This window comes from Eriocheir sinensis, chromosome 57, assembly GCF_024679095.1.
Source record: "Eriocheir sinensis breed Jianghai 21 chromosome 57, ASM2467909v1, whole genome shotgun sequence".
NCBI lineage: Eukaryota > Metazoa > Arthropoda > Malacostraca > Decapoda > Varunidae > Eriocheir > Eriocheir sinensis.
The window spans coordinates 5,162,443-5,188,932 of record NC_066565.1 but is presented as its reverse complement, the minus strand read 5'-3'; the positions used below and the strand labels follow the sequence as shown (position 1 = coordinate 5,188,932).

The window sequence follows — 26,490 nt, the reverse complement described above, 5'->3', positions numbered from 1 at the left end:
TCTTGTAGGGCACCAGTTTTAAACACTTATAATGCCTCCTTGATTTCTGAGAGGTCATTCATAAGATCTTTTGTTATGTTTTCCTTCCTGGGAATAGTCACATAAAGCATTCTGTTGTCATATTGCTTTCTGTTTCATTGTTTCATTGTCAACTAGCCAAAGTGAACTCTTCCACTATATCTCCTCTTATTCCTCTTTCTTATTAGTTGTTTTAGTCACCCCAGCTTGCACTGTTCTAACATAAGGAGAGCGTCCGCCATGGATTTATTAAAAAAAATTAATAAAATTGAAAAAATTCACATCTTCGTATGCGCCTCGGCTAGCTCGTGGCAAAATATTCTGAAGCCCTGGAGGCAGCAGAGCTGACACATACATCAGTCACCCCGGAGGAGCCAAAGATAAGTTTGGCACGTCAGCTTGTGACCAGGACTTCCAAGAAAAGGACGCCATCAGACACACAAAGTCCTTCAAAACAAAGAAAAAACTGGAATTCAGTAAAGAATACCACCCGGGAAGGGATCCAGGTGTAAAGGGTAAATTCTTTAAGTCCCCGCAGACTTTAACTCTCCTTTTTAGAAAACGGGATTAGTTTCAGTTTTTCTACAATTACTTCACTGCTATTTGACCGCTATTAATAAACAATACATCATTGGAAAGAGAACCTGAAGTGCAAGTTTTTCATCGTGTTTCTTTTCAATTGAGGGACAATTGTTGGAAAAAATTAGTATTGTTAGATACACCAACGAAATTGAAAAAAATTCTCATCATTTAACAAAATCAAAATTGAAAAATTTTCCATGAAGAATCTTTTGGATTCTGCTTTAAGTTTCTTTGCTATTTTTTTCCAGCAGCGTAGGTCATCAGATGAAGGAGAAATAAAGAGTTGAGTTTCGCTATAAAACTACATTTTATATTTTCCTGCTATTATGTATCGACTTATAAATTTGAAAGTAAGCGTATGTTACTTCACCATAAGCATACATTTTACACGAATATAACCAGGATCATGCGCTAATAATTAAAGAAGTGGCGGACGCTCCCCTTAACTCACAGGATCAACAACACACACGTCAGAAAAGACAACGCACAAACAAACGTAACCAAAGTGCCGACGCGAGACATTCCCAATCCGAGCGTGTGTGTGAGTTGCCGAGTGTTGCGATGTGCTGTGTGTGTTGCTGGAGCACTGCCACTCAAACTATATCTGTGTGCTTCTTGCAGGTGTCTGACTGTCCTGTATGGTAGGTGTCTGGTGTCCTCCTCGTGGCAAGGTGCTGCAGTCTTGGTTATATTGGTTTATCCTTTTTATCATTTCATTTTTTTTCCGACTTGGTGTTCTCTTCAGCCTTGCAGCACCGTTCCTCTCACACTGTTCATTCCGAAGGGCAGACCAGTCCATGGGGGAGGGAGGGGGGCACTGCAGGGTATTCTTTCCCTTATTCTTTTGTTATGTTGTTGAGCATTTCCAGCGAGTCTTTATATCCTTTTGTTGTGTCATTAAGTATTTCCCTCGCTTCTTTCTCTTAATTTTTCTTTCGTTGTCTGATTCAATATTTTCTTCAATTCTTTTTCTTAATTTTCTTTTGTTGTGTGATTCAATATTTTCTTCAATTCTTTTTCTTAATTTTCTTTTGTTGTGTGATTCAATATTTTCTTCAATTCTTTTTCTTAATTTTCTTTTGTTGTGTGATTCAATATTTCCTTCACTTTTTCTTAATTTTCTTTTGTTGTGTGAGTCAATATTTCCTTCACTTTTTCTTAATTTTCTTTTGTTGTGTGATTCAGTATTTCCTTCACTTTTTCTTAATTTTCTTTTGTTGTGTGATTCAATATTTCCTTCACTTTTTCTTAATTTTCTTTTGTTGTGTGATTCAGTATTTCCTTCACTTTTTCTTAATTTTCTTTTGTTGTGTGATTCAGTATTTCCTTCACTTTTTCTTAATTTTTCTTTTGTTGTGTGATTCAGTATTTCCTTCACTTTTTCTTAATTTTTCTTTTTGTTGTGTGATTCAATATTTCCTTCACTTTTTCTTAATTTTCTTTTGTTGTGTGATTCAATATTTCCTTCACTTTTTCTTAATTTTCTTTTGTTGTGTGATTCAATATTTCCTTCACTTTTTCTTAATTTTCTTTTGTTGTGTGATTCAATATTTCCTTCACTTTCTCTTAATTTTCTTTTGTTGTGTGAGTCAATATTTCCTTCACTTCTCCTTAATTTTCTTTTGTTGTGTGATTCAATATTTCCTTCACTTTTTCTTAATTTTTCTTTTGTTGTGTGATTCAATATTTCCTTCACTTTTTCTTAATTTTCTTTTGTTGTGTGATTCAGTATTTCCTTCACTTTTTCTTAATTTTCTTTTGTTGTGTGATTCAATATTTCCTTCACTTTTTCTTAATTTTCTTTTGTTGTGTGATTCAGTATTTCCTTCACTTTTTCTTAATTTTCTTTTGTTGTGTGATTCAATATTTCATTCACTTCTTTTTCTTAATTTTCTTTTGTTGTGTGATTCAATATTTCCTTCACTTTTTCTTAATTTTCTTTTGTTGTGTGATTCAATATTTCCTTCACTTTTTCTTAATTTTCTTTTGTTGTGTGATTCAGTATTTCATTCAATTCTTTTTCTTAATTTTCTTTTGTTGTGTGATTCAATATTTCATTCACTTCTTTTTCTTAATTTTCTTTTGTTGTGTGATTCAATATTTCCTTCACTTTTTCTTAATTTTCTTTTGTTGTGTGATTCAGTATTTCCTTCACTTTTTCTTAATTTTCTTTTGTTGTGTGATTCAGTATTTCCTTCACTTTTTCTTAATTTTTCTTTTGTTGTGTGATTCAATATTTCCTTCACTTTTTCTTAATTTTCTTTTGTTGTGTGATTCAGTATTTCCTTCACTTCTTTTTCTTAATTTTCTTTTGTTGTGTGATTCAGTATTTCCTTCACTTCTTTTTCTTAATTTTCTTTTGTTGTGTGATTCAGTATTTCCTTCGCTTCTTTCTCTTAATTTTTCTTTCGTTGTGTGATTCAATATTTCCTTCACTTCTTTCACTTTCCTTTTGCTGTGTTGTTCAATATTTCCGTGTAAGTATTAACATTTTTCCATCTGGCTATTGTCCCAAATACATTTTATTCTTTAGGTTAATTTGTGTTTTCCTTTCAGATACTTAACAGTTTCTCCTTTCTCTTGTTTTGCTGTTATTGAATATTTCTGCATTCCTATTAATTTCGTTTTTCATTCATTGTCTCAGCGTCATCTTTTTTTCTTTGTTTTGTTTTTGTTTAGGCTCATAATTTGGTTGTTCTTCCCTTAATTTTTTTTTTTCTGCAAGACAGTTTTGATTTTAATATCCCAATGCCATGTTTTTCTTCCCTTTTTTTAATCATAAGTTGGTTCTTCCTTCCTTGATTTTTATTTTCTACATGAAGGTTCTGATTTTAAGACATTGGCAACATTTTCATCAGTGGGCGATAACTGTCAGATGACCTCAAACACATCTTGGGGGTGTATTCTCCTTTTCAAAATCAATACATGTTTTATCTTTATTCTTCACTCATTTTAAGCACATCCTGGCCGTATTTCCTCTTCCAAAAACAATAGATATATATATTTTTTTTTACTCATTTTAACCCGGTAGCAGCGACGGGCCAAATTTGTGGCTTTACCGTGTAGCAGCGACGGGCCAAATTTGTGGCTTTACCGTGTAGCAGCGACGGGCCAAATATGTGCCATGATATAAACCCCTCAAAAAAGATGATACATAATCTGATCACAAATGCTTTGATATATATTATGAAATGGTTTGTGTGAGGGGTGATTTTTTCTCATTTTTCTCGCTTAGAGGGACCATAAGAAACATGATCCCTGCTGCTACCGGGTTAAACACATCCGGGGAGTATTTTCCCTTTCAAAAACAATATATATTTTTATTTTTATTCTTCACTCATTTTAAACACATCCGGGGAGTATTTTCCCTTTCAAAAACAATATATATTTTTATTTTTATTCTTCACTCATTTTAAACACATCCGGGGAGTATTTTCCCTTTCAAAAACAATATATATTTTTATTTTTATTCTTCACTCATTTTAAACACATCTGGGGCGTATTTTCCCTTTCAAAAACAATACATATTTTTATTTTTATTCTTCACTCATTTTAAACACATCCAGGCAGTATTTCCTCTTCTAAAACAACACATGATTTTATCCTTATTTTTCAACTTCATTTTAACATCAACTTACAGTGAAACCAAATTGACGAGTCCGTTTAGGCGTATGCTCCTGTGGGTCCATTTCTCCTCTCTGCTTTCCCACACAGTCCCAACACCTATTTCTTCCTCTCATATGTTACCTATAGCTTACATATGAGAGGTAGGGATAGGTGTTGGGACTGTGGCAGAGCAGAGGGGAGGAAATGACCCACGGGAGCCTACGCCAGACCGGCCTTGACATATTTGGGAGACTATAGTACCAACAGGAATAATGCGATCTTCATAGTTTATTTCCTCGGTGTTTGAATGCATGGCTCGTCTTCCTCTCTCTCCTGACTTGTTTTGGAAGGCTCTGTCGTGCTTGCCTGCGCCGGCCTGTGTCCTCCTCACGGCGGCTCTCCGTTAAGCCGCCACAAGGAAGGCGGAGCATTTTTTACAGCTGCGTTTGAGACTATGCAAGACTACCATGATAAGCTATGAAGATCCATTTTTGAATTTATTTTGCATATTCCCGCATATAAATTTATTACCGAAAAAGTCCGCTAACATTTTTCTCATTACTGGAATTATTTTTGCATTTTCTTCACTTATAACAATTGAATATTTACATGCATTCAATTCTGGAGTAAAGTTTTGCTTGATATATTAGTTATGAAGATCGAATTTTGATATTTATTAGCATATTCCTGAGTATCAAACCACTTCATCATTCATTTTTCATCATCACTTGAATTATTCTTTGCATTTTCTTTAATAACCACATCCGAAGGTCAAATATGTTCCATTCTAGAGTAAACTTTTGCTTGAGAATCACACGAGTATCGGTTAACGGTAAGAAGGATTGCATGTTGTTACGTCACACAAACTTGGCCGGGGAAGCAATTGGGTGAGTAGGAGAGCTTTACAGTACCGTCTCAACCTCAGGGACTGTCCTCTCATCGACTGGTCTGCCCCGTGTTATTTACATACTGTGGAGTGTTACGTCTTTTGAACCATCTTGCACATTTAATCTTATTTTGAATTTGCCCTTGTGTCTCTTAATCCCATTGTCCCCATTTGCCTGCCTGCCTCTTTCCTCCGTCCCTCCGTCCCCCTCCGTCCTTCCCTCCCTTCCTCCCCCAGTAACCTTGTCTCTCGTGAACACTTTCCAGACTTCCCTCGCCCTCACAAACGTGGGCACAGGAGGAAAACTTGTAAGAGTCGACCTACGAAATTGTCTTGTCCGTCTTGCCTCTTCCGTCCATCCTTCCCACCTACCAATCTACCTCTGTTGTCTGCGTTTCTCTCCCTTTCCCTCGCCCTCGCTCTCTTTTTCTACCGCTCTCTCTCTCTCCCTCAAGTCTTTTGCAGCTCAGTCTTTTTCACCGTCACAAGCGGAATCACTGCTTTGTCTTGACGCACACACCTGCCCACACACACACACACACACACACACACACACACACACACACAGTTGAGGAAGGGAAGATGCTCAGGAGACATAAAGAAATATAGCTTCCCACAAAGAAATATAGAGGTTTGGAACAGATTAAGTGAAGAAATAGTATCGGCGAAGAGTGTGCAAAGTTTCCAGGAAAAGTTGGATAATTATAGATACGGAGACGGGACCACACGAGCGTAAGCCCAGGCCCTGTAAAACTGCAACTAGGTAAATACAACTAGGCAAACACACACACACACACACATACACACATAGAGGGTTTGGTATAGGTGGATGGAACATATATACTACACTCCGAACCACCTTTTTATCGCAAGGTCCACCCAACATTGCTTGCTGTGCGAAAACTGATTGGAACTCGTAATTTTTTCAGGAGATTTTTTATTTCTATTTCATCCACCTCACTGAAAACAAAACACCCTCATTGGCATTGATTTTTGCATCCATAAACACATGAATTATTACGCTATTAGCAATGAGTGTGACTAAATACCATTGTTTCTGCACGATAGTTTTTTGACGAGATGCCGAGAGTTTCAATATTCTGAGCGTGATGATATAACAGGGCAAATGTTGAAAGGTGGAGTGTAGAGAAGGTGGAGGGAGGAAAGTGTGGAGGAGTCAAGCTAAGTAAGGGAAGGGAGGAGTGGAGGAAAAGTTGAAAGGTGGAGGGAGGAAAATGTGGAGTAGTAGGGGTAAGTGGAGGAAGGAAAGGAAAAGATGAAAAGTGGAGTGAAGAAAAAGTGGAGGGAGGAAAGTGTGGAAGAGTGAAGGAAAGGTTGAAAGGTGGAGGAGTAGAGTTGAGTGGAGGAAGGGAAAGAAAAGTTGAAAGGTGGAGGGAGGAAAATGTGGACTGAGTAAAGAAATGGAAAGAAAAGTTGAAAGGTGGAGGGAGGAAAATGTGGATTGAGTAAAGGAATGGAATGAAAAGTTGACAGGTGGATGGAGGAAAATGTGGACTGAGTAAAGGAATGGAAAGAAAAGTTGACAGGTGGAGGGAGGAAAATGTGGACTGAGTAAAGGAATGGAAAGAAAAGTTGAAATGTGGAGGGAGGAAAATGTGGACTGAGTAAAGAAATGGAAAGAAAAGTTGACAGGTGGATGGAGGAAAATGTGGATTGAGTAAAGAAATGGAAAGAAAAGTTGAAAGGTGGATGGAGGGAAATGTGGATTGAGTAAAGGAATGGAATGAAAAGTTGACAGGTGGAGGGAGGAAAATGTGGACTGAGTAAAGGAATGGAATGAAAAGTTGACAGGTGGAGAGTAGAAAAGTTACAAGGGAGTTAGACAATACAGGTAACCCATCTACACCACTCACAGACACACACAGCTTCTGCCTCACCCCTCACCTCACGCACTCCGCCTCACACTCTCGCCACGGGTTTACGCACTCCACCACATGCCGCCCCAGTCACTCCGCTGCTTCTGTCTTGCCTGACGTGTGGAATCCGAACCGATGCTGATATGACGGTGCTTTTTATCTTCCGGGGACTTCTGTGAGAGCCTGATCATACCGCACGGGTCTTTCAGTAACATCGTGGTGCCGGTGAAAAGGTGGTCGGCTGTACATTCCTGCTCTGTGGTTCTGTGATGGTGATGATGGTGAATTAGGTAATGGTGATGTTGATGGTGTAGATGAAGATGATGTAGGTGGTGATTAAGATATGGGAATGATAATGAAGCAAACTTATGATGACGATGATAGTGATTAAGATGAAAATGAAGGTGATGAAGATGATAGAGAGGATATAAAGGATGAAAATGATTAATAAGACGATGATTGATGATGAAGATGAAGATGATACAGGTGGTGATTGGTGAATATGATGGTGAATATGATGATGGGAATGATAATGAAGCAAACTGATGAAGATGATAGTGATTAAGATGAAAATGAAGGTGATGAAGATGATAGAGAGGATACAAAAGATGAAAATGATTAATAAGTTGATGATTGACTTGGCAGCAGCGGGGATCATGTTTCTTAATGGTCCCTCTAAGCGAGAAAAATGAGAAAAAATCATCACTCACGCAAACCATTTCATAATATATATCAAAGCATTTGTGATCAGTTTATGTATCATCTATTTTGGGGGTTTATATCATGGCACAAGTTTGGCCCGTCGCTGCTACACGGTAAAGCCACAAATTTGGCCCGTCGCTGCTACACGGTAAAGCCACAAATTTGGCCCATCGCTGGTACACGGTAAAGCCACAAATTTGGCCCATCGCTGCTACACGGTAAAGCCACAAATTTGGCCCGTTGCTGCTACACGGTAAAGCCACAAATTTGGCCCGTCGCTGCTACATTGTAAAGCCACAAATTTGACCCATCACTGGTATACGATAAAGCCACAAATTTGGCCCATCGCTGCTACACGGTAAAGCCACAAATTTGACCCGCCGCTGATACATGGTTAAACTTATATGTAAAACAGCGATATTATGCTTAAACTGCTGATGATGATGATGATCCTGGCAATACAAACGTCAGTCTGGTCTTGGAGAGTGGCGATGGAGTGCCTGGATCTGAGGTGACCTGCGGCTGACCTCAACAAAGATAGAGAGAGGGCAAAGCGGGCACCCTCATCCTCTCTCGCTCACTCTATTACTCTGTAGGCTGTAGTTCTCTCTCTCTCTCTCTCTCTCTCTCTCTCTCTCTCTCTCTCTCTCTCTCTCTCTCTCTGTTTGTCTCTATTTCTATCTATTCTGTCTATGTCTTTGTCTGTCTATCTTTTTAGTCTCCCTTCTTCACCTACATTTTCTTTCTTTCCCATTTTCTGTCTCTCCTTTTCTCTCCCTTCCTTTTTTTTCTGTTATCTTTTTCTCTGTTTGTAACCCTTCTTCTTTCTCTCCGTCTCTCCACATTCTCTCTTTTCCCTCCACTTTCTCTCTTTTCCCTCCACTTTCTCTCTCTCTCTCTCTCTCTCTCTCTCTCTCTCTCTCTCTCTCTCTCTCTCTCTCTCTCTCTCTCTCTCTCTCTCCCTCCCTCTCTCTCTCTCTCTCTCTCACCCGTCCACAGCAGAACACTAGCACAGCCTATCCTCACCTCTCCTCACAGCCTCTCTCCCCCCCTTAGCCTGGCGTAGAGATAGAGGGATAGATTGACCCAGCTGTGTGCACCAGGCCCCTAGACAGCTGTTGGCCCTGTACTAAACGAACAACCATAGTTTTTTTTAGATTTTTTAAAAGACTGTAGCGGAGTTGAGTGGGATATTTAGCGGGTGATTTTGTTCCCTTATATGATGTGTTTTTTTGAGGGACTAGAGTTGGTGTTAGATAGAGCAATAGACCGTTGTGTTTGTATGAGATTGAGTGGGATGTTTAGCGGGTGATTTTGTTCCCTTATATGATGTTTTTTTTAAGGGACCGGTATATAGAGTTGGTGTTAGATAGAGCGATAGACTGTTGTGTTTGTACGAGGTTGAATCAGGCTCGTAAAGTCCCGTGTCTTGTTCATATACACGAGACATCACAAGCCTGACTTCATCCCGTGAGAGTGCAAATACGCAAGAACAAATGAGCCTCAAATATGTGGTGTTAGACGATGATGGAAAGATATGCTGAGGTGTCGTAGATGAGAGTGTGGTGGTAAGGTTAAGTTAGCAGCAGACGCCCATAGCTCAGCCTACATTTTGATCCCTACAAACTACAAACCGTAAAGCTAAAGTATCATCATTTTTGGTGCATAATTAGTTCACCTGCATCTTGGAATAGCATGGGAGGATAAGGTTAATATAATACGTAATGTTACTTGTCATCTAGTCAGCCAGTAAAGTGATTAAGGATAAGTTAGGTTGTCAAATGCATTAATGAACTTAGCATATAGATGGTAATAATTAAACCCTACATACTATACTAGAAACCCACAAATAAGCAGGTATGGTCGGGTGTTTGATGGGAATTGATGAGGTTATGATCCGAGTTATTGATTGAAATGAAAACAGTTGAAGTCCAAGTTTTGATAGGAATGAATAAGCTTACAGTCGAAGGTTTTTATTCATAGGAAGGGAGTAAGGGAAAGGAAGGATAGTTTAGGGTAGGGAAGGGAAGGGAAGGGGAGGGAAGGAATGGAAAGGAAGGATAGTTTAGGGTAGGGAAGGGAAGGGAAGGGGAGGGAAGGAATGGAAAGGAAGGATAGTTTAGGGTAGGGAAGGGAAGGGAAGGGAAGGAATGGAAAGGAAGGATAGTTTAGGGTAGGGAAGGGAAGGGAAGGGAAGGGAAGGAATGGAAAGGAAGGATAGTTTAGGGTAGTGATGGTATGGGAAGGGGTGGGAAGGAATGGAAAGGAAGGATAGTTTAGGGTAGGGAAGGGAAGGGAAGGGAAGGGAAGGAATGGAAAGGAAGGATAGTTTAGGGTAGGGAAGGGAAGGGAAGGAATGGAAAGGAAGGATAGTTTAGGGTAGGGAAGGGAAGGGAAGGGGAGGGAAGGAATGGAAAGGAAGGATAGTTTAGGGTAGGGAAGGGAAAGGAAGGGGAGGGAAGGAATGGAAAGGAAGGATAGTTTAGGGTAGGGAAGGGAAGGGAAGGAATGGAAAGGAAGGATAGTTTAGGGTAGGGAAGGGAAGGGAAGGGAAGGGAAGGAATGGAAAGGAAGGATAGTTTAGGGTAGGGAAGGGAAGGGAAGGGGAGGGAAGGAATGGAAAGGAAGGATAGTTTAGGGTAGGGAAGGGAAGGGAAGGGGAGGGAAGGAATGGAAAGGAAGGATAGTTTAGGGTAGGGAAGGGAAGGGAAGGGAAGGGAAGGAATGGAAAGGAAGGATAGTTTAGGGTAAGGAAGGGAAGGGAAGGGAAGGAATGGAAAGGAAGGAAAGTTTACGGTAGGAAGGAAGGAAGGGAAGGGAAGGAATGGAAAGGAAGGATAGTTTAGGGTAGGGAAGGGGAGGGAAAGAATGGAAAGGAAGGATAGTTTAGGGTAGGGAAGGGAAGGGAAGGGAAGGGAAGGAATGGAAAGGAAGGATAGTTTAGGGAAGGGAAGGGAAGGGAAGGAATGGAAAGGAAGGATAGTTTAGGGTAGGGTAGGGAAGGGGAGGGAAGGAATGGAAAGGAAGGATAGTTTAGGGTAGGGAAGGAATGGAAAGGAAGGATAGTTTAGGGTAAGGAAGGGAAGGGAAGGAATGGAAAGGAAGGATAGTTTAGGGTAGGGAAGGAATGGAAAGGAAGGATAGTTTAGGGTAGGGAAGGAATGGAAAGGAAGGATAGTTTAGGGTAGGGAAGGGAAGGGAAGGAATGGAAAGGAAGGATAGTTTAGGGTAGGGAAGGGAAGGGAAGGAATGGAAAGGAAGGATAGTTTAGGGTAGGGAAGGGAAGGGAAGGAATGGAAAGGAAGGATAGTTTAGGGTAGGGAAGGGAAGGGAAGGGAAGGAATGGAAAGGAAGGATAGTTTAGGGTAAGGAAGGGAAGGGAAGGGGAGGGAAGGAATGGAAAGGAAGGATAGTTAAGGGAAGGGAAGTGGAGGGAATGAATGTAAAGGAATGATATTTTAGGCTAGGGAAGGGAAGGGAAGGAATGGAAAGGAAGGAAAGTTTAGGTAGGGAAGGAAGGAAGGAAGGGAAGGAATGGAAAGGAAGGATAGTTTAGGGTAGGGAAGGGAAGGGAAGGGAAGGGAAGGAATGGAAAGGAAGGATAGTTTAGGGTCAGGAAGGGAAGGAATGGAAATGAAGGATAGTTTAGGGTAGGGAAGGAATGGAAAGGAAGGATAGTTTAGGGTAAGGAAGGGAAGGGAAGGGGAGGGAAGGAATGGAAAGGAAGGATAGTTTAGGGTAGGGAAGGCAAGGGAATGGAAGGAAAGGTAAGGAAGGATAGTTTAGGGTAAGGAAGGGAAGGGGAGGGAAGGAATGGAAAGGAAGGATAGTTTAGGGTAGGGAAGGGAAGGGAAGGGAAGGGAAGGAATGGAATGGAAGGATAGTTTTGGTTAGGGAAGGGAAGGGAAGGGGAGGGAAGGAATGGAAAGGAAGGATAGTTTAGGGTAAGGAAGGGGAGGGAAGGAATGGAAAGGAAGGATAGTTTAGGGTAAGGAAGGGAAGGGAAGGGGAGGGAAGGAATGGAAAGGAAGGATAGTTTAGGGTAAGGAAGGAAAGGGAAGGGGAGGGAAGGAATGGAAAGGAAGGATAGTTTAGGGTAGGGAAGGGGAGGGAAAGAATGGAAAGGAAGGATAATTTAGGGTAGGGAAGGGAAGGGAAGGGAAGGGAAGGAATGGAAAGGAAGGATAGTTTAGGGTAGGGAAGGGGAGGGAAAGAATGGAAAGGAAGGATAGTTTAGGGTAGGGAAGGAAGGGAGGAAGGAATGGAAAGGAAGGATAGTTTAGGGTAGGGTAGGGAAGGGAAGGAATGGAAAGGAAGGATAGTTTAGGGTAAGGACGGGAAGGGAAGGGGAGGAAGGAATGGAAAGGAAGGATAGTTTAGGGTAGGAAGGAAGGGAAGGAGGAAGGAATGGAAAGGAAGGATAGTTTAGGGTAGGGAAGGGGAGGGAAAGAATGGAAAGGAAGGATAGTTTAGGGTAGGGAAGGGAAGGGAAGGAATGGAAAGGAAGGATAGTTTAGGGTAGGGAAGGGGAGGGAAAGAATGGAAAGGAAGGATAGTTTAGGGTAGGGAAGGGAAGGGAAGGGGAGGGAAAGAATGGAAAGGAAGGATAGTTTAGGGTAGGGAAGGAATGGAAAGGAAGGATAGTTTAGGGTAAGGAAGGGAAGGGAAGGAATGGAAAGGAAGGATAGTTTAGGGTAGGGAAGGAATGGAAAGGAAGGATAGTTTAGGGTAGGGAAGGGAAGGGAAGGGAAGGAATGGAAAGGAAGGATAGTTTAGGGTAGGGAAGGGAAGGGAAGGAATGGAAAGGAAGGATAGTTTAGGGTAGGGAAGGGAAGGGAAGGGAAGGAATGGAAAGGAAGGATAGTTTAGGGTAGGGAAGGGAAGGGAAGGAATGGAAAGGAAGGATAGTTTAGGGTAGGGAAGGGAAGGGAAGGGAAGGAATGGAAAGGAAGGATAGTTTAGGGTAGGGAAGGGAAGGGAAGGAATGGAAAGGAAGGATAGTTTAGGGTAGGGAAGGGAAGGGAAGGGAAGGGAAGGAATGGAAAGGAAGGATAGTTTAGGGTCAGGAAGGGAAGGAATGGAAATGAAGGATAGTTTAGGGAAGGGAAGGGAAGGGAAGGGAAGGGAAGGAATGGAAAGGAAGGATAGTTTAGGGTAGGGAAGGGAAGGGAAGGGAAGGAATGGAAAGGAAGGATAGTTTAGGGTAGGGAAGGGAAGGGAAGGAATGGAAAGGAAGGATAGTTTAGGGTAGAGAAGGGAAGGAATGGAAAGGAAGGATAGTTTAGGGTAGAGAAGGGAAGGAATGGAAAGGAAGGATAGTTTAAGGTCAGGAAGGGAAGGGAATGGAAGGAATGGAAAGGAATAGAAAGGGAAGAAAAGAACACAAATATAAAGGGAAGGGAATGGAAGGGTAGGGAAGAGAAAGGAAAGGATGGTAAAAAGAAATATAAAAGAAGGAAGTTACGGTCCAAGTTTTGATAGGAATGAAGTTTTAGAATCCGAGTTTTTAATATAAGTTTTTGCTAGGAATAAACAGTTTAGGCCTTAAGCTCTGAATCGGAGGAATGTTTGAGAGAAATTGATAAGTTTACGATCCAAGTTCTTCACTGCAGGAGTTTTTGATAGAAGTGAACAGGCTAGCATCCAAACTCTTCATAGGAGGAGTGTTTGAGAGAAATTAATAAGTTTATGATCCGAGTTCTTCACTGCAGGAGTTTTTGATAGAGGTGAACAGGGTAGCATCCAAACTCTTCATAGGAGGAGTGTTTGAGAGAAATTAATACGTTTGCGATCCGAGTTCTTCACTGCAGGAGTTTTTGATAGAGGTGAACAGGGTAGCATCCAAACTCTTCATAGGAGGAGTGTTTGAGAGAAATTAATACGTTTACGATACAAGTTCTTCACTGCAGGAGTTTTTGATAGGGGTGAACAGGCTAGCATCCAAACTCTTCATAGGAGGAGTGTTTGAGAGAAATTAATACGTTTACGATACAAGTTCTTCACTGCAGGAGTTTTTGATAGGGGTGAACAGGCTAGCATCCAAACTCTTCATAGGAGGAGTGTTTGAGAGAAATTAATAAGTTTACGATCCGAGTTCTTCACTGCAGGAGTTTTTGATAGGGGTGAATAGGCTAGCATCCAAACTCTTCATAGGAGGAGTGTTTGAGAGAAATTAATAAGTTTACGATCCGAGTTCTTCACTGCAGGAGTTTTTGATAGGGGTGAACAGGCTAGCATCCAAACTCTTCATAGGAGGAGTGTTTGAGAGATATTAATAAGTTTATGATCCGAGTTCTTCACTGCAGGAGTTTTTGATAGAAGTGAACAGGCTAGCACCCAAACTCTTCATAGGGGGAGTGTTTGAGAGAAATTAATAAGTTCATGATCCGAGTTCTTCACTGCAGGAGTTTTTGATAGGGGTGAACAGGCTAGCATCCAAACTCTTCATAGGAAGAGTGTTTGAGAGAAAAATGAATAAGGAATTAGAGGAACATCTGATGGAAATGAATAAGCTTAGGCCTTGAGTGTTACATTGGCGTCGAGGGCAGTTTTTAATAGAAGTGAACAGGCTAGCATCCGAGCTCTTCATAGGATTGTTTGAGAGAAAAATGAATTAGGTTAGCATCAGAGTTCATAGGAGAAATGTCTGATGGAAATGAATAAGCTTAGGATTTGAGTTTTGCATTGGCATTGAGGGGTTGAGTCCAAGAGGCGTGTGTGTGTGTCAGGGTACAGAGGTGAGGCTAGAGACAGGGCAGAGTTTAGGGCTTTAGTCCAAGAGGCGTGTGTGTGTGTCAGGGTACAGAGGTGGGGTTAGAGACAGGGCAGAGTTTAGGGCTTTAGTCCAAGAGGTGTGTGTGTGTCAGGGTACAGAGGTGGGCTATAGAGACAGGGCAGAGTTTAGGGCTTTAGTCCAAGAGGTGTGTGTGTGTCAGGGTACAGAGGTGGGCTATAGAGACAGGGCAGAGTTTAGGGCTTTAGTCCAAGAGGTGTGTGTGTGTCAGAGTACAGAGGTAGGGTTAGAGACAGGGCAGAGTTTAGGGCTTTAGTCCAAGAGGCGTGTGTGTGTGTCAGGGTACAGAGGTGGGCTATAGAGACAGGGCAGAGTTTAGGGCTTTAGTCCAAGAGGCATTTGTGTGTCAGGGTACAGACGTGAGGCTAGAGACAGGGCAGAGTTTAGGGCTTTAGTCCAAGAGGTGTGTGTGTGTGTCAGGGTACAGACGTGAGGCTAGAGACAGGGCAGAGTTTAGGGCTTTAGTCCAAGAGGCGTGTGTGTGTGTCAGGGTACAGAGGTGAGCTATAGAGACAGGGCAGAGTTTAGGGCTTTAGTCCAAGAGGCGTGTGTGTGTGTCAGGGTACAGAGGTGAGCTATAGAGACAGGGCAGAGTTTAGGGCTTTAGTCCAAGAGGCGTGTGTGTGTGTCAGGGTACAGAGGTGGGCTATAGAGACAGGGCAGAGTTTAGGGCTTTAGTCCAAGAGGCGTGTGTGTGTGTCAGGGTACAGAGGTGGGGTTAGAGACAGGGCAGAGTTTAGGGCTTTAGTCCAAGAGGTGTGTGTGTGTGTGTCAGGGAACAGAGGTGGGGTTAGAGACAGGGCAGAGTTTAGGGCTTTAGTCCAAGAGGCGTGTGTGTGTGTCAGGGTACAGAGGTAGGGTTAGAGACAGGGCAGAGTTTAGGGCTTTAGTCCAAGAGGTGTGTGTGTGTCACGGTACAGAGGTAGGGTTAGAGACAGGGCAGAGTTTAGGGCTTTAGTCCAAGAGGTGTGTGTGTGTCACGGTACGGAGGTAGGGTTAGAGACAGGGCAGAGTTTAGGGCTTTAGTCCAAGAGGTGTGTGTGTGTCACAGTACAGAGGTAGGGTTAGAGACAGGGCAGAGTTTAGGGCTTTAGTCCAAGAGGTGTGTGTGTGTCACAGTACAGAGGTGGGCTATAGAGACAGGGCAGAGGGTTCCCGGGCCTGGCAGATCAGTCAACTCATCCCTTACCGAGCCTCAGGTAAAGACGTCCTGTTGTTGACTGTGTTGTGACCTCAGTTAAAGTAGGGTGACCTTAATTCCTACCCCTTGCCCTCAACCCTGACCTGACCTTGAGCTATTGTGACCCATCCTGGCAAAATCCATTCTCCCATCTACCCTGACCTGACCTGACCTTGACCTCTGTGACCCATCCTGACAAAATCCATTCCCCCATCTACCTTGACCTGACCTGCCCTTGACCTCTGTGACCCATCCTGACAAAATCCATTCTCCCATCTACCCTGACCTGACCTGACCTTGACCTCTGTGACCCATCCTGACAAAATCCATTCTCCCATCTACCCTGACCTGACCTGACCTTGACCTCTATGACCCATCCTGACAAAATCCATTCCCCCAGCTACCCTGACCTGACCTTGACCTCTGTGACAAACTAAATATCCCCACCTACTCTGTACCTACCCTTGCTTAATTTGACCTTACCTTGACCATGACCTTTTTGACACATCTTAACAAAATCCATTCCCCTGCTTTTATCATTCCACTTTGACCTCTGTGACCTATCCTGACATTCTTAATTCCTCTGACCAACCCATACCCAGCCTTCTCTTGACCTGACTTTGACCTGTGACCCCTAACAAGACTAGTTCCCCCACCCACCTTGACCTGACCTTGACCTCTGTGACCTATCCTGACATTCTTAATTCCCCTGACTAACCCATACCCAGCCTTCTCTTGACCTGACCTTGACCTGTGACCCCTAACAAGACTGGTATGCTTCACTTTGACCTCTGTGACCTATCCTGACTAACCCATACCCAGGCTCCTCTTGACCTGACCTTGACCTCTGTGACCTCTAACAAAACCAACAATGCCTTACATAACCCCACACCTTTGCAAGCCTTACTTACCCTACCCAGACAATCTTGACCTTACCCTGTTCTGACCACTCCTGACCTTAAATCACTCACACAAGTCACCACAATGCCCCATCAGCCCCATGACCCTCCTGAACTGCAACGTGACCTGGTGTGACCTCTCTTGACCTGACCCCACAGATGGCTGGACCCAGGTGCCAGAGTGGTGCATGTACAGCGGAGCTACCCTGAAGGAACCTGACCTCGTGGACCCTGTTGAGCTGGAGGGTGAGTGTGTGTGTGTGTGTGTGTGTGTGTGTGTGTGTGTGTGTGTGTGTGTGTGTGTGTGTGTGTGTGTGTGTGTGTGTGTGTGTGTGTGTGTGTGTGTGTGTGTGTGTGTGTGTGTGTGTGTGTGTGTGTGTTTTTCTTATGGGGAGACCACACCATTTTTGCATATTCCATCTTTGGTCTAATCTTTTTTTTTTTTTTTTTTTTTTTTTAAAGCAAAGGAGACAGTTCAAGGGCACACAAAAAGCAAACATTAATAAAAAAAAAAAGCCTGCTACTCACTGCTCCTAAAAAGAATCCAAAGATCCATAGTGGTTATTAACTTTTTCATCATATCCTTATCCATGTAGTGGAATGCTAATCCTATATTTCTCACCATGTTATGCGTATCACCGAATATCCTATTAACATGACTCTCAGGCTGTTTACTATCTTGTATTGTCACTCCCAGGTCTCTCTCTTCGTGAACTTTCTTTAATATTTCTCCATCTCCCATTTTTATGTCCATTTTTGTCTCCCTTCACTCTTTCCCATTTCCATTACATGACATTTCTTCACATTAAACTCCATCTGCCATTTCTTACTCCAATCCCAAATCTTATTTAGTTCCTCTTGCAGAATTTCAGTCTTTACTATTTCTTTTGTGTCTCAGCAATTTCGCATCGTCTGCAAACACTCATGTAACTATTTACTTTTGCCGGCATATCATTTATATGTACTAGGAAAAGTATTGGTGCCAGTATCGATCCTTGAGGTACTCCACTATCTACATTTATATACACTAGGAAAAGTATTGGTGCAGTACTGATCCTTGAGGTACTCCACTATCTACATTTATATACACTAGGAAAAGTATTGGTGCAGTACCGATCCTTGAGGCACTCCACTATCTACATTTCTCCATTCTGATTTCATGTCCTCCACCACTGTTCTCATTTCTCTTCCCTTTAGGCAACTTTCCATCCAGTTTATCATTTTCCCTTTCAATCCTCCTCTATTTTCCAGCGTGGATATGGGTGTGTGTGTGTTTACATAGTTTCGAGATAAGCTTACTAACAAATTGAATAACCCATGAACCCACAAAATAGTTTAATGTACACTCATACAGAAGAGGGCCTGGTTGACTGATATTGTTGTCACTCTCAACGGAATGGCAGAGCTTGTAATATTGGTTTTATTTATTTATTTATTTATTTTTTACAACAAAGGAGACAGCTCAAGGGCACAAAAAAAAAGGAAACAATAATAAAAAAAAAGCCCGCTACTTCCTTCATTCCCTTACCTACCCAGTACTCCACCTTGACCTGACTTTGACCTCTCACACACACACAGGTGGCAGCCCGTCCCTGGAGGAGTTATGGGACGGCGATGCAGACTTCAAATGGCGCACCTTCCTCGACTGTGTTCACCCCCAGCTCTCCGGGACTCACATCCGCTCTCTGCCGCCACACCTCATTGTCCCTGTGGCCTTACTCTTCTACCTGCAGGTGAGTGGAGGAGGAGGAGGAGGAGGAGGAGGAGGAGGAGGAGGAGGAGGAGTTTTTAAAGCAGATGAAGGGAGATTTTGGAAGAAGTATATGTGGAGTATTAGGAAAGGAGGAGGAGGAAGAGGGAGAGGAAGAGGAGGAGGAAGAGGAGGAGGAGGAGGAGGAGGAGGAGGAGGAGGAGGAGGAGGAGGAGGAGGAGTTGATAAAGCAGATGAAGGGAGATTTTGGAAGAAGTATATGTGGAGTATTAGGAAAGGAGGAGGAGGAAGAGGGAGAGGAGGAGGAGGAGGAAGAGGAAGAGGAAGAGGAGATAACGTAAGGAAGGAGTTAATGAAATGAAGGAGACAAGGATGAGAGGAGGAGGAAGAGGAGGAGGAGGAGGAGGAGATAACGTAAGGAAGGAGTTAATGAAATGAATAAGACAAGGATGAGAGGAGGAGGAAGAGGAGGAGGAGGAGGAGGAGGAAGAGAAGGAAAAGAATAATGATAAATGATAATGAGAAAAACAACAACACTACAATATACTTCTTTCTACTACTACTACTACTACTACTACTACTACTACTACTACTACTACTACTACTACTACCACCACCACCACCACCAGTACCCTAAACTAACCTCCCCCATCTCTCCCCCCCCGCCCCCATAACAGTGCCACCACCCTAAGCCCATACTGAAGGACTGGGAGATGAACGCGATGATGGCCGCTATCCTCTCCCCGACGCGCGAAGACCTGCTGCTCATCCGGTCCGTCGCGCTGCAGAGGATTGACGCCCGGGCGGTCCACGTGGCCGCCATCTTCATGAAGGGCCTCGTCAACTTCTTCTTCCTCCTTGCCGCCTGTGACTACCCCGTGGCCAGGCTCAATGTGGGTTTGGCGGAGGAGTTGGGTGGATTTTGAATTTTTTTTATTTGTTTTTTTATTTGTTTTATTTTATTTGTTATCATTATTTTTAAACATTTTATTGTACACTTCAAATATTTTTATGCTATTTTTGGATATTTTTATAACTTTTTTGTATATTTTTATTCTTTTATGTACATTTCCTCTATATTTCTATGCATTTTTTGTACATTTTTATATTCTTAACCCTAGACTACCAGCATTGTTGGAGTAACGTGGTTACCAGTGATGGCCGGAATTCTGGACAAAGTTTGTGGGCTTGAAAACACATATAGGAATGGTAGAAAGTTTAATTACAAATTTTCTACTTAAACTAGAATACATTCTTAATTCTATGACCTATAAACTTAACATATTACCCAAAAATAACATTACGAAAAAAAAACTTTAAAGAAAGCTACTTTTCCCTAATGAAGGCACCACCGCCAGGCACTGTGTTGGCTGACTGTGTTGAGTTGTGCCGCACGTGGGGTTCACACGTCCCCCGAAATGTTCCAGCCTCGGAAGCCCTTATGCCTGCATTATACTTGATATGTCATAATTACTATCATTGTCAGGAATTCCGGACAATTGGGAATAGTTCAGGAATTAAGCACGGGAAAACACAAACGTACCTCACACCAAGGGCAGAATGCTAACTGAGATGTCATGGCCGCAGAGCACCGTACCTCTAACAGCTATCCTTATGCGATGCTCATCAACCCCCCATGCCGGGATTCCGGACAATGCTGGTAATCTAGAGTTAAGCACATTTTTTTTCATCATAATTTATTTGTCTGCTTATTTGATATTATTCCTGTATCTTTTTAGAGGCATAACATTCTCTCTCATGCGCTGTTCCTCACCGACACACTTCCTTTCCTGGTGACTGCCGTGGATGTTATGGTGAGCATGTTCCGCCTCGCCCCACAGATGGTGCCTTGGGCCTTCTGGGACGGCAAGGTGTTCCATCACTACTACCTGAGAGCCAAGTCTGGAGCCAGGGTGGACGACCTCTGCGAGCACAAGGTGAGGGGGCAATGCTTCGGCAGGGTGGCTGGTGGGTGGCTTGGTCAGGGTGAAATTAACCAGTGGATCGAGTCAAGGTCCGGCCGTACCCTCCCCTTTTTTTATACACCAAAGGAAGCAGCTCAAGGGTAAAAATTAATCTATATATCAGGGCTACTCAACCATTATGAGCAAAGGTCCAGTTAGACAAGTACAAATGTATGCAGAGATCCGATTAAATGAATGAAGATTGAAAGAAGCAAAATATAATTTTACATTATGAAAGTCCTATGATGGATTCTTGCAAGTGTATTTCCTTGACTGATTCTTCCTCTGTAAATGAAAGTAGAGAAGAAGAGGAGGAGGAGGAGGAGGAGTTGATGAAGAAAATGAATGAAGATTGAAAGAAGCAAAAAACAATCTATAAATCTTCTTCTATAAATGAAAGTAGAGAAGAGGAGGAGGAGGAGGAGGAGGAGGAGTTGATGAAGAAGACGAATGAAAATTGAAAGAAACAAAAATTAATGTATAAATCTTCTATAAATGAAAGTAGAAAAGAAAAGGAGGAGGAAGAGGAAGAGGAGTTGATAAAGATGAATGAAGATTGAAAGAAGCAATAGTAGTAGTAGTAGTAGTAGTAGTAGTAGTAATAGTAGTAGTAGTAGTAGTAGTAGTAGTAGAAGAGTAGCGGGCTATTTTTTTTTTTTTTTTTTATTTTTTTTGAGTCTTCAACTTTACTGTAAAAAAAAAGAAAAAAAAAGAGAGAGAAGTAGTAGGTGATTTATTTTTTTTTTTTTTTTTTTATTTATTTATTTATTTATTTATTTATTTTTTACGTCTACGCCTATAGCACCGGTAGGCTTGCTTGAGGGGCCTGGATGATGTTTGGCCCCAGCCCGTCATGGCGCAGGCAAGTGTTTATAGTGGCGCCATCTTCTCTTGATGATGATGCCAGTGTTCTAACAGCCTCCCTCCGCCACCCTTCCAGGAACCCATACTGAAGAAGTTTATGGAGATGAAGACCCTCATCATGCCCCACATGCCCCCGCCGGTCCCCCTCAAGTCCAACGCCCCCAACTCCCCAAGCCGCAGCCCCCACGAGAGCCCCAAGAAGAAGGGGTGCGCGGCGTCCATCACCCCCGAAGGCACCCCCCCCACCACCCCGGCGCGGGAACACCCCACCACCCTCGCCATCACCAAAAACATCCACGGCAAGAACCACTCCCGCGGCCCTTCCCCCATGGTGTCCCCCAGCTCCCCCCATGCCGGCAGACCCCACGTCAAGCCCCCACACAAGTCCCCGCAGCCTAAGTCCCCCATCGCCAAGTCCCCGATCGCCAAGTCCTCGGCAGCTAAGTCCCCCGCCAGGTCCCCCAAGAAGATGGCATCATGATCACCTGCTACATAAGGTCAGGTCAGGGCCTCTGTATTCCCTCCCCCCTCCCCCCTCCCCCGCCATGGTCCTGACCTCACGGCTTTGCCAGCGTTGGGTCAGGGTGACACTTGGGGCTGACTCACCCCGCCGCCCCTTGTTGTTGTTGTTGTTGTGCCGGCTGGCCGAGGCGGCGCGCGTGGGCATACCTGCTGCGCACACGGCAGAGGCGCACACACGCACTCACACACAGGCTGTAGCAACACTGTACGCATTAGTTGTAGTGGTAGCAGTGCTCCATACACACACGCACAAGGCAGTGTTTACCTTTTTTGCAGCACAACGCCTTCATGGGACTGGCTGGGAGCAGTATTGTGTGTGCATGGCTGAAGCACACACACACACACACACACACACACACACACACACACACACACACACACACACACACACACACGTACACAGCTGCTAACCTACCCCAATGCACCTTTGCCTGTCTGCACGTGCGGCATCGGGGTCAGGTCTCGGGTTAGTGTTTCTCGCCAAGGCTTAGTGTGTGCCCCTCCCTCCACACCGGACATTCACAACCCCCCAAAGGACATCAATCTGTTTGGACCCTTGGGTGTCGGACACATTCATTCCGTCTTTGCACAGTTAACGAGTCAACGTCCTCAAATCACACCTGTCCATTTTTCAGAGTTACACGCAGTATTTTTGTGCGGGCCACGGCAGACGGACGGACGCTTTCCCCGCCCAGGAGTGTGGCCCAAGGTTGCGTATGGGTCAGGCTCCTCGGGGCGCTCCGTCAGACTGTAAACAAACCGTAAATTAAAGACCGATGGCATAATAAATCATCCAGGTTGGTTGGAGGAGGACCGTCTAGGCTATGTCACTACGGCAAGGTTTTATGCAACTCATCGTGTGGTCCCCCTTCAATGTGACGTTTGCCCCCCATCCCGCCCTCCCCGCCCCCCCGTCAGCCACTCACAGCCCCGTCTGAGAGCGCCTACATGTGTTAACGAGCACAGCTAAAGCTTCCATGAGTTGAACGTTACGCAGCGCTGGTCTCTCTGTGGTCAATTTATTTATTTATATTTTTTTTACAACAAAGGAGAAGGGTTGTAACGATCAGGGTGTGTTCTGTGGTTTGTATACATCAATGGAATTAGATCTCGTATCAGGAAAATATCAAGCAAAGGTTTGTTAATCTGTGCTTTGGAAAATTTGTTGTAGCTGAGGGCATTCTGCAGTTTGTATACGCCACTGCAATTAGATCTCGTATCGGGAAAATATCAAGAAAAGTCTGTTAATCTGTGCTTTTGAAAATTCATTGTAGGTCAGGGCATTCTGCAGTTAGAGTTCGTGCTGTACCAGGAAAATATCGAGGAAAAGTCTGTTAATCTGTGCTTTGGAAAATACATTGTAGGTCAGGGCATTTTTGCAGTCTGTATATGCCATTGCAATTACATCTCGTATTAGGAAAATATCAAGGAAAAGTCTGTTAATCTGTGCTTTGGAAAATTCGTTGTAGGTCAGGGTGTGTTCTGCAGTTTGTGTACGCCATTGCAGTTACTTGTGCCAGGAAAAAAAATCAAGGAAAAATCTGTTAATCTGTGCTTTGGAAAATTCATTGTAGCTCAGGGCATTCTGCAGTTTAATTTATTTATTTATTTATTTATTTTTTGCAGCAAAGGAGACAACTCAAGGGCACAAAAAAATTAAAAAATAATGAAAAAAAAAGCCCGCTACTAAAAAAAAAGCAATTAGATCTTGTATCAGGAAAATATCGAGGAAAAGTCTGTTAATCTGTGCTTTGGAAAATACATGGTAGGTCAGGGCATTTTTGCAGTCTGTATATGCCATTGCAATTAGGTTTCGTGTTAGGAAAATATCGAGGAAAAGTCTGTTAATCTGCGCTTTGGAAAATTCACTGTAGGTCAGGGGATGTTCTGCAGTTAGAGCTCGTACTGAACCAGGAAAATATCAAGCAAAAGTCTGTTAATCTGCGCTTTGGAAAAAAAATTGTAGGTCAGGGCGTTCTGCAGTTTGTCTACACCATTGCAATTAGATCTCGTATCAGGAAAATATCAAGCAAAATTCTGTTAATCTGCACTTTTGAAAATTCATTGTAGCTCAGGGCATGTTCTGTAGTTTGTATACACCAATGCAATTAGATCTTGTATAAGGAAAATATCGAGCAAAAGTCTGTTAATTTGTGTGTTTGAAAATTTCCAGCCCTCAAGAATTCAGACAACTTTATATTTTACATTATTTCCTCGGATCATAATTTCGAGAAGAGATCTTATTAATTTTTTGTAACATTATTATATTTTGTTTGCATTCATTCTCATTACTTCTTTACCCTTGTCCGCCCACCTTCCCGTTCTTTGACAACATTACTTTCATTCCTCAGCTCAGATCTCAAAAGCACGTCGCCTTGTTTTCCTGGTGTGGGCGCTAATTGGAAGGAGCGTACAGACTGGAAAACTTATCACCCACCTCTCCGTTTTTTGACAACATTACTTTCATTCCTCAGCTCAGTTCTCAAAAGCACATATCGCCTTGTTTTCCTGGTGTGGGTGCTAATTGGAGGGAGCATACGGACTGGAAAACTTATCACCCACCTTCCCGTTCTTTGACAGCATTACTTTCATTCCTCAGCTCAGTTCTCAAAAGCACATATCGCCTTGTTTTCCTGGTGTGAGAGCTATTTGAAAGGGTGTGCACAGACTTGAAAACTTAGCAGAACCATCTTTACTTCTTTACGTTCTCTGGAAGCATTATTTTTATTCCTCAGCTCAGTTCTCAAAAGCACATATTGTCTTGTTTTCCTGGTGTGAGAGCTATTTGAAAGGGTGTGCACAGACTGGAGAATTTACCAGAGACCATCTTTACTTCTTTATGTCCTTTGGTAGCATTATTTTTATTCCGTAGCTCAGTTCTCAAAAGCACATGTCGTCTTGTTTTCCTGGTGTGAGAGAGCTATTTGAGAGGGTGTGCACAGACTGGAAAACTTAGCAGAACCACCTTTACTTCTTTACGTTCTCTGGAAGCATTATTTTTATTCCTCAGCTCAGTTCTCAAAAGCACATATCGCCTTGTTTTCCTGGTGTGAGAGCTATTTGAAAGGGTGTGCACAGACTGGAGAATTTACCAGAGACCATCTTTACTTCTTTACGTTCTCTGGTAGCATTATTTTTATTCCGTAGCTCAGTTCTCAAAAGCACATATCGCCTTGTTTTCCTGGTGTGGGCGCTAATTGGAGGGAGCGTACAGACTGGAGAATTTACCAGAGACCATCTTTACTTCTTTACGTTCTTTAATTGGTAGGATTATTTTCATTCCTCAGCTCAGTTCTCAAAAGCACATGTCGTCTTGTTTTCCTGGTGTGAGAGAGCTATTTGAGAGGGTGTGCACAGATGGGAGAACACGCCCTGATGTTACAAGGGGCCACAGAGAGGGTGCGAGGTTGGTTGTCTCTCCGTTCAACGTCTGCATCATGTGAATATATTTTCTTCGCCGTGTTGGAAGTGTACCTCCATGGTGTGTAGCTTGTAAGAGGCGACCCATGTGCTGCGTGGGTATGTTCGTCGGGGGTGTGTTCGTGCGTTTGTGTGGAACGTTGCAGCCAGTTCTCACAGCAAGGGAGGAAGAGTGACAGAAATGAGTTATTGTCTGAGTAAAGAGTTTAGACCAATCTTTATTTTGAGAACTTCATTTTTATAACTGCTAAATTTCCAGAGAACCTTATAGTCTTGATTTCATTTAAGAGCCACAACCCTCCCCACCCTTATAAGAGACCCCCCCCCTTCTCCCAGGCTATCACCGACCCCCGCCCCTCCCTTTTCCCAGACGACAACAGCGCCCCCATCCCCTCCCTCCCTTCCCCCCGGCTATGCTAAGTTCAAATGAGGAATGATTTTTAGCCTTGAGAAAAGTCGTACCATTTAAAAACTATCGCTAACCTATGCCTTGAAAAAATTGTTCGGAAAATGACCTGCAACAAGAGTATGCTGCCCATTCTATAAGGTACTCTGAAGAAACTTGAGGGGCTATTACACCGGGCAAATTTTCCGTTTATCTTCAGTCAAACCACGATTTCCGCTGGCGTGGTTCTCATTTGTTTCTTGTTATTGCTGCTGCTGATGGTGAGTAATACCGTCGTCCTTCAGTGAAATCTACCGTAGCTTTGGAAGATCGTGGACACGGCAGAAAACTACGGAAATATGAGAACCTCGCCAGCGGAAATCCTGGTTTGACTGAAGGTCCACGGAAGATTTGCCCAGTGTAATAGCCCCTTTAGGTGAGATATATAAGAGATGTCTATTGATCAATGTCTTAATCGAGTTCATTTTCCGGAGTAATTTCTTTCCCTGATGTTCGTTCTGGCAGGGACGCAACACAAGTTTGCGAGCACATGCTATAAGGTACTCTGAAGGAACTTAAGTGAGATATATAAAAGATGTCTGTTGATCAGTGTCTTAATCGAGCTCATTTTCTAGAGCCCTGATGTTCGTTCTGGCAGGGACATAACACACAAGTTTGCAAGCACATGCTATAAGGTACTCTGAAGGAACTTAGATGAGATATATAAGAGATGTCTGTTGATCAATGTCTTAATCGAGTTCATTTTCCAGAGCAATTTCCTTCCCTGGTGTTCATTCTGGCAGTGACGTAACACACAAGTTTGCGAGCACACCTTCCGTTCCTCGAGTTATCCTTTCGTTCCATGCAGCCGCTGTGGGAACCCTCGCTCAGCACCTAGTGACATGATGCCCGTTGTCCCCCACACCCACACCGTGCCGTCGACCTGAGCTTGAGCCATTCTCTCATATGTGTGTTTCTTTCTACGAGTTTGAACAGAATACATATATTGTGCTTTGTGAATCCTGAGGCAGCTCTTCATGTTTGGTATTTGTCCTTGTGTGGTTCTGTTGTAATAGAAGAC

The 26,490-nt window shown here is 43.1% G+C and overlaps 1 protein-coding gene and 1 long non-coding RNA gene across 7 annotated transcripts in view; one reads left to right on the top strand and one right to left on the bottom strand.

Moving 5' to 3' along the window:
- The window catches only part of LOC126984702 (constitutive coactivator of peroxisome proliferator-activated receptor gamma-like), a 53,563-nt gene extending 29,742 nt beyond the window's left edge, over positions 1-23,821 (top strand). The window contains exons 9-15 of one of the 6 annotated variants that reach the window (XM_050838602.1): positions 16,703-16,789; positions 18,122-18,276; positions 18,932-19,147; positions 20,096-20,191; positions 21,159-22,878; positions 22,969-23,073; positions 23,675-23,821. In XM_050838602.1, the coding sequence (XP_050694559.1) occupies positions 16,703-16,789; positions 18,122-18,276; positions 18,932-19,147; positions 20,096-20,191; positions 21,159-21,563 (959 nt within the window). In that variant the 3' untranslated portion in view covers positions 21,564-22,878; positions 22,969-23,073; positions 23,675-23,821. Of the gene's footprint in view, positions 1-16,702; positions 16,790-18,121; positions 18,277-18,931; positions 19,148-20,095; positions 20,192-21,158; positions 23,415-23,610 lie in introns of all 6 variants that reach the window. The other 5 variants (XM_050838600.1, XM_050838599.1, XM_050838601.1 and 2 more) reach the window with 5 other exon arrangements.
- A 74-nt stretch (positions 23,822-23,895) lies between these two features.
- LOC126984704 (uncharacterized) lies at positions 23,896-25,986 on the bottom strand. Its single transcript, XR_007737482.1, has 3 exons — positions 24,570-25,986; positions 24,167-24,431; positions 23,896-24,041 (listed from the first exon to the last, which is right to left on the bottom strand). It is a non-coding gene; the product is annotated as an uncharacterized LOC126984704 (long non-coding RNA).
- Between the last annotated feature and the right edge of the window lie 504 nt (positions 25,987-26,490).